At 42.2% G+C, this 8,208-nt stretch overlaps 1 protein-coding gene across 1 annotated transcript; it reads left to right on the top strand.

The window, feature by feature from the left end:
- Positions 1-347: 347 nt before the first annotated feature.
- On the top strand, positions 348-7,269 carry Tmem238 (transmembrane protein 238). Its single transcript, XM_005391841.1, has 3 exons — positions 348-389; positions 856-2,499; positions 7,055-7,269. The coding sequence occupies exons 1-2, from the start codon at positions 348-350 to the stop codon at positions 2,449-2,451; spliced, it is 1,638 nt and encodes a 545-aa protein (XP_005391898.1). The 3' UTR covers positions 2,452-2,499; positions 7,055-7,269.
- Positions 7,270-8,208: the final 939 nt, after the last annotated feature.

An 8,208-nucleotide genomic window follows, 5' to 3' on the forward strand; every position in this document is an offset into this window, starting at 1 on the left:
CCTATCTGAACTTTTTGGAGCAGGTGGTGCTATTTACAGTATAATTTCAAGTTACTGTTTACCCCTTAGGGAATTATGTAGGCTGGCCATTGCATCTTTATCTTGAGGGCTGGTCTTCTTCAGATGCACCTGCAGCCACCATTCTGATATATATTTTTTCTGCTAACTTCCCTGAGTGCCTAGTCCCTCTCTAACTGTACATCAATTTCTATCTAACTTAGCTGCCTATAATAATAGTGGACATCCTTGTCTTGTTCCTGATTTTAGGGGGAATGCCTTTATTTTTTCCCCATGTAGTATGATAAGGGCTATTGGTTTGTTGTATATTGTTTTTATCATATTCAAGTATGGTCCTTCTGTACCTATTTTCCACTCTTAACCTGGAACCAGTAGGTTAAGAGTCATCACTTGGGGGCAAACAGCTAAAACAAGAATTAATATTCCTACTGGGCACAGTGCCACATGCCTGTAATAACAACACTTGGGAGGCTAAGGCAGGAGGATCTCTTCAATTTGAAGGCCAGCCTGGACAACATAGTGAGAACCTGTCTCAAAAAACCAAAAAGTAAAAATTAATATTCCAGCATTCTGGGAGCCTGAAAGGATTATAAATTTTACCCAGTCTGAGTTAATCAGGGAGACCCTGTCTCAAGAGTAATGGGGCGGGGGGGGCTGGCTAGGAATGCAGCCCAGGGGAAATGCCCTGGATTCAATTTCTTACTACAAGGAAAACAAAACAAAACCTAACCATAGACGTTAATTTAGGCACTTTGGGAAGTGGCTGCCTGGAAATCAACTGCGCTCCAGCTGTTAGGACATTACTAGAACAAAGTCCTTGCTCTCTGCTCTCTTCAGGGTCTCACCCAGAAGGTAGGGTGCGGAGGAAGGCGTATACACCGCCTCTCCCCCACTTGTAGAGATAAGACACCCTGCAAAGGAGTAATTTCTCAAGTTGGGAGAGCGCGCAGGAGAACACTGCGCAAGCTCAGAAGGCGGATCGGGGGGAAGGGACCACCGCGCACGCGCGCCTCTCTCAGCAACCGCCTCTTTTCGTCTCGCTGGGCTAGGGTGGGGTTTAACTTCCCTCTGCTCGGCCTGCCCCTTGCGTTGCCATGGGGACCCAGCTGCCACAGCCTTCCCTCGGCTGTTCTGCGGGCCTGGTCACCTCCTACGGACGCTGTGGCGGCGACGGTGGGAGATATGGAGCCTTTAACAACCAGCATCCACACGACCGGGAAGCGGCCGAGCCTGGGCCGCTGCAAGCATTTCTTTTGGCTGGGTGTCATCTTCGACACGGTGGGCGTGGCGGTTCTGTTCACCGGCGTGTTCGCGGACCTGCTCTTCTACGACATGCTGCTGTACCTGGGCTCCATCATCATCTTCTTCAGCCTGCTCTGGTGGATCTCCTGGTACACCGGCAACATAGAGCTGCTTCCCGAAGAGGCCTCCAGGAGGAGCACCCACACGCCTTCCGCCCCCACGGCCGAAACTCTGCGCCGGAGCGCCAGCCACCGCTTCTCCTGGACCATCGAGAGCATCTCCAACACCTTCCGGATGCAGAGGCGGCATTTACGGTCCCTGAAAAGGAGGGATATCCTGAGCATGACCGTGGCGGGCCTGGAGGGTGAGAGCAAGGGCAAAGACGGAAGGGAAAGCATCAAGGACAGTGGCGACCCTCAAGACATCTGCAAAGAGAATCTGCACCCAGAGCCTGAAGATGACAACAGTCCAGAGGCAGTCAGCTCCCCAGGCCCAGAAGCTGGTGGTGGAATGAGCCTTCTGGTGCGGCCTGTGTTCCCTTCATCCCTTCTGGACCAGCCCTTGCCTTCTGCTATCCTGGCCTCAAAGAGCCCCACTGTCGCCCCCTCAGTCCCTGCTCAGCCTCCTCTCATTGCTTCTCGGAGCCAGTCTGTCGGCCCTGTGGCCCTTAAGAACCAGCTTCCAGTTAACCTTTCCTTGACGAGCCATCCTGCAACGCCCATGGCCTTTCAGAGCCACCTGGTGGTGCCTGTATCTCCTCCGAGTCCTTTGCAGGTTCATATGGCCTCTGAGAGCAAGCCCCAGAATCTTCCTTGGGATTTTCAAACACAGTCTCCAACTGTTCGGGCGTCTGGAAGCCAGGCTATGGCCACCCAGGTCCCATTGATGCCTTTTCAGGTCATAGATCCACAGATCTCACAGGCTGTCCAGGACTTTCAGCTCCTGCTTCCCACTCAGCAGGCCTCCCATAGCACCTCTGTAGTCGAAGAGATTTCCCAAAGTCAGTCTTCGTGCGTTCTAGGGGTTCCTAAGGTGCCAGTTGTTCGGGCTTTTGAGGCTCCACCACTACCCAGCCAGAAACTAACTCCGGAGATCCCTGAGGCTGCAGCTTCAGTGCCTGAGACCCAGCAGTCCATCTGCTCTGACAACACCCCAGGCTCTGGGGTAGTGAAGAAGAGTCACCCTCTCTAGTAAGGATCAGACCCCAGCCATTTGTCTGGATGTTCAGGCCTCTGTCAAGTAAGTACATTTGGAGCAAAAGCCACCTACATTACCTTTAAATTGTTTCAGGTCTGTGTTATGGTGCCTTTCTCAATTCCTCCTGTCCAGAAAGAAAGAAGGGAGGGAAGGAGGAAAGAAAGAAAAAAAAAGGAAGGAAGGAAGGAAGGAAGGAAGGAAGGAAGGAAGGAAGGAAGAGAGAGAGAGAGAGAGAAAGAAAGAAAGAAAGAAAGAAAGAAAGAAAGAAAGAAAGAAAGAAAGAAAGAAAGAAAAGAAAAAGAAAGAAAAAAGGAAAGTAAGTGGAAGTTGCTTTGTTCTTCAGGGATTAGCTATTTGGAATACCAGTAGGTTTTTAAAACTTGCTCTGAGTCAAAGCAGGCTAAGATTTTGCCTACTCTACCAGAGACAGAGAGAGGAATAATTATATTATTTTGGAGGGTATAATGTCTAGGGTGGGTGGGAAATTTGGCTTTTGCAAGGTTTGGGGGACAAGACAACTTCAAATAGTAGACAGACACGGCATTAAATGATGTCTTAGAATGGGAAAGTTATTTGATTTTAAGTCCTACTTATTTTATCAGGGGTTTTCCCTAGTTTGAGGTTGTGATCTTTAATACATTTCTCATTCTTCAGTGGACAAAAAGTGCACTCTGCTAGAATTTAATAACATTCATGTTCACGAACTCATTACAGTGGATTTACTTCTATTTAATGCAAGTGACACTGGCTTCTTCTTTAAACAGTGATAATTGCTTTTTGGAAATACATTTAAGTAAAAATATTTTCTATGAGTCAATTTAAAGGTTACAGTTAATTTAGCAAGTGAAACTTAAAATGATTCTCAAGTTTGGAAAACATTTAACTGTACATATTGTCACATGGCCTTTCTACTAAACTACAAAACTCTTGTGCTATCCTGTTTTGTGAATTTATGGGTAAGGCTGCTGAAGATCAGTTCCACTTAGCTCTCAAAGTGGAAATAGTCTTGTGAAGGTCAGAACTGGTGGCCCTGCTTCTCTGGGTTAAATGATCATAACTGTATACATTGATCTGAATCCATTTCTGCATCAATTTTCTTTCTTTAGCCCTGTTCCAAAAGGTAACTGCTCTGGGGTATAGAGCATAGTAGTATGGTGTGCTCCCTGTTTAAACTGTACTCTCCAGGAAGATGTTCATCTGTACTTTGTAATTGTTGGTTTCATTCCAATAAGGGAGAACACTGATTAGGTAGAAGTGAAATTCATTATCACCTTACGATTTTCTTCAACTCTCCTTTAAGAGAATGTATATACTTTTCATGGTGAAGCATAAATAAATGCATATACTCTGTAGATAATCTTTAGGGGCTGTTTTGATTTTGTCCAGTTTGAACACATGGATATTTTTGTTGTTCCCAAGTTCTATTCAAGAACTTACACAAAATATTACAGATAAATAAATTTTAAGTCGGAGTCTGGAATTGAACACTTGGATAACCAAATGAAAAACATTTGGTTACTTAGTGTTTTTTCTTTTTTATTCTTAGTGTTTTTTCTACTTGGAAAACTGAGAATGTTTGGAGGGAGGGAGCGTGGCTTAGTGGCATACCTAACCTGCTCAAATCCCTGGATTCAATTCCCAGCACCAAAGAAAAAGGAGTAAAACACCAACAAACCCTAATTCCAGAAGTAAAGGATTTAGTGTTATTGTTAGATGTCACCCTGCTTTAACTAACTCTAGTCTTCAAGTAATTTATATGATTGAAATAAATCTCCATGCAGTTCTTAGAGATTTGAACACTTTTTAAGTGCCAAGAATAATGTTAACATGAACAAAGAAAAAAAGGATGCATATCTTGCCATCAGAAAACGTTATACTCTTTATTCTCTAAAGGAATAACTAAAGAAGGGGGAATTTTGCCAAGGAAGGAGTAGATTCTTCAGCACAGCAGAAGAATTATCTTTTTGACAGGAAGCACTACACAGTGCCCTTCACATAATTAATTGGTCAAGCATTTATTGAATTTTTAGCAAGTGCCAGGCATTAAACTAGATTATATTAGGCACTCCCTAGTGAGGACTCAGAGCCAAATATGAAGTCCCTGCATTCCTCACACTCACTGTGTATCAGGACAGACAGACACAGGAATAACTACCACACTGTGGTACAATACTTTAGGTTTAGGGATACAAGTGTGGGCTGGGTAAAGGATGTTTGATTCAGATCCTAAAGTAGGTGCTCATTGAGTGAAGAAGGTGGAGAATAACATTCCATGTGAAGGAAGAAGCACTGATGGAACAATATAACAGTCTATAGTAGTGATGGCGAACCTTTTAGAGACCAAGTGCCCAAACTGCAACCCAGAACCACTCATTCATCACAAAATGCCAACACTGCAATTAAACCTGAATGCTGCGATACTGGGATGACTTGGCTCATGGACTGACAGAGAGCGCTCTTCGTGCCCGTTGTGACACTTGTGCCATAGACTCACCTCTACTGGTCTATAGCCTATGTCTTTGAGAACACATCTGGAAAGGAATAGCCTGATGCTAATCACAGATGATTGAGACTTGGAGGTTGGAGTGGGAAAGGAATATGGAGTGTCTGAATTCAGGGAGTTAAATAGGGCTAGATGGTGAAGGATCTTTCCAGGGAATACCATTAATCCTACAAGCATTTGGGAAACCTTTGAAGTTTTCTAAGCAGGCTGGTGTGGTGTTCATAATTTGCAGTTCTACCTGTGTAAAATAAGAGCAGTAGACCACAAACAGAGGTTAATTGCTATGGTCTCTCTCATTAAGTAATAAGCAAAAATAGACCTCTTAGATGTTAGCAGCAGTTCCTAAACAAAATGTAGGCTCCATTGGTACTCATCTTGCAAAAAGATGGGTATTTATTTTCTAGTATATAACCTTTTTTAATCTATAAAGATGGCATATAGAATAAACACAAAGTACTGTAATGTTAGTGGTAAGTGCCTATCTAAAACAGGAGTCCATTTTTTTTCTGTAAGGGACAGGACAGTAAATATCCTAGGCTTTGTGGGTCAAGAGGAAGAATTGAGACTATTATGTGACAACTTACATAACAAAAGAGAAAACTGCTGTGATCTGCCTTATTTATTTGCTTGGAGTAGGCTGTAACAGTTTCTTTGACTCCAGATGTATCGTCTGTAGTCATCATCCGACCAAAGCAACTGGCCCAAAGGAAAGGCGACACCGAGAAGCAGACCTTCACCAACACTATTTCATTCAGCCCCATTCACACTCATAGTACCTAGCTATCTCAGCTTGGTTTGCTGGCCTAAGAAGAGGTGATTGATTGAGCCTCTGACTCTCAGACTGAAAATATACCTTTCAGTGCCTAGCATTTGCCAACAGGGCCCTCAAGATACATGATGCCCAGTTCCTGGGAAGGCCACTGGCCAGGGAGGAAGGCCGTGGAAGTGCTGGGCTTGGAATGCCTCACGATTTGTCATTGAGGTTCACAATGAGAGTATACAGCACTACAAAATGTTGGGGTGGGGAGGGATGCTCCAGGTAGAAGCCCAAGAAGTTGCTAAGCATTCTAACAATGCACAGGACAACTCCCACAATACAGAATACTATGGACCTAAGGTGTCATTAGTGTGAGGTTAACAAACTCTGATCTGCAATAATCATAAAAGAAATTGCTCTAAGCCAGATGTAGTGGTGCACACCTGCAATTTCAGCACTCAAGAGGTTAATGCAAGAGGATCGCAAATTCAAACCCAGCCTGGGCCGCTTAGTGACTTAGTGAGACACTGTCTCAAAAATAAAAAGTAAAAAAGGGCTGGGGATGTAGCTCTATGAAAGCCCTGAGTGCAATCCCCATTACTACCAAAAACATAAGCAAAAAAAAAAAATCTTAGTTTGACCCTCCAGTGATTCCATTCCTCTTAGTAACTGTGCCTTCTCCCATAAATGATGATAATTTTATTTATCTTTGTTTCATTCATTTTTTGTCCACAATTTGTATGATCTTTCAATCAACACACATACATGAGGTAGAAATATCTATCAGATATTTATAATATACTATTCATAGTACAAATGGTTTATAGGCATTTGTCATAACAGTCAGAGTTGGTCACCATAATTATCTCACTTCAAGGACAAATTTAATATTGAAAAATTAGTTTTAAACTGGGCATGGTGGCACACATCTATAATCCCAGCACTGGGAAGCTGAGGTAGGAGGATCGTTGTGAGTTCAAGACCAGCCTGGGTTACAAAGTGAGCTCAAGACCAGCCTGGATTGTAGAGGGAGACTCTGTCTCAAAAAGACAAAAAAACAGAAAAATTAATTTTTCAAAGTCACACAAGTGGAGTTGTATTATAAGGTATATATGATAAGATTTCCTTCTGAATTAAAGTGACTAACAAGCCTTCTCAAACTTGTTATTTATAATTTAAGCTGTAATATTTCATATTAATCTATGGGTCACTTTTCTGTTTAAAATTTTACTGGCAGAGAGAAAATGAAAATCAGCAACTTCTCAATTTTTTGTTCCATTCTAGACTGTCATATTTATAAATATTATCTCAAATAAAAATTGCCTTTTTCCTTCCAGAACCCACCAGTATTTCTACAGATTTAACTGCCAACTTTATAAAAGCACAAATATTTAGTCATGTTTTGGAAACTTCCTTCTGGAGTCCTGATCAAACTCAAACCAACAGACTTAACAGACTGCCTATGCTGAGTATACTTGTTACAATGTTGGACAATTTTCTAGCTTCTGATAATATTTATTGCCAGAATTTTAAGAAAATAATAAAGTTTGTACTATTTCAAATGAATTTTGTTTTAAAATAAATTTATTTTAAAAATAAACTTACTGTGAAAGCATTCCACCTTTCTTAACAGAAAATGATGTCTCACACACAGTGGGTAACATGGATATATGTAAAATTCCTACAGAAATTGACATGGGAAAGTGAAACTCCTTGTATTCACCATCACATTATGAAATAACTTTCAGAAAAATTTAATACATTTAATGTGGTATAACATGTTACAATTTATGGTAGGTATGTATTTTCACAACTTTGGAAATTCCTATTTTCCCAAGGATTTAAAATCTGATTTTGTTGTATATTTTATTTTATTTTTTAGAATGACAGATAAGCGTGGTAAAAGCTAAGGCAGGAGGATCCTGAGTGCTGGTATTACAGGCATGCACCACTGTCTTGGTTACTTGTTTTTGCTGCTGAGACAAAATACCCAACATCCAAAGTTAAATTTGGGAAAGGTTTATTTAACTCACAGTTTATAGACGTTTCAGTCCATTGTCAGCTGACTCCAAGGCAGGGTAGTATTCATGGTGGTGGAAGACAGCAAAAACAATAAACAAGGCGAGAGACACAAGCTTCTTTCTCTCATATTATGTCCAGTCTACACCCGCCCCCCGGGGCAGGTGTAGCACTCACACCATTAATCCCAGCGCTGGACAATGAATCAATCACAAACTCTAGATTCAGCCACCTCTGAAAAACCATGACTAAATGAGACTTTGGGTGAACATCTAGACACCGTAACATTCCACTTCTGGCTCCCCCAAAGACTGATGCACATCCCTTTGTACAAAAGACATTTAGCCCATCTCTAAGAGTTTCCAAAAGTCCTAACAGTTTCAGCATTGCTGAAAGTCCAATTCCCAAGTCTCCTCTGAGATTTAAGGCAAACTCTTAGCTGTGAGCCCTTGTACAAATGAAAAGAAAGTTA

The sequence above is a fragment of the Chinchilla lanigera genome, unplaced genomic scaffold, assembly GCF_000276665.1.
Source record: "Chinchilla lanigera isolate Chin_1 unplaced genomic scaffold, ChiLan1.0 scaffold00041, whole genome shotgun sequence".
Lineage (NCBI taxonomy): Eukaryota > Metazoa > Chordata > Mammalia > Rodentia > Chinchillidae > Chinchilla > Chinchilla lanigera.

What these genes read in the sequence shown, in the direction of transcription:
- Tmem238 (XM_005391841.1), top strand. Translation starts at nt 348, where the DNA reads ATGGTCCTTCTGTACCTATTTTCCACTCTTAACCTGGAACCA. An exon ending in CCACTCTTAACCTGGAACCA is followed by an intron (nt 390 to 855) that starts GTAGGTTAAGAG and finishes TGCTCTCTTCAG; the next exon opens with GGTCTCACCCAGAAGGTAGG.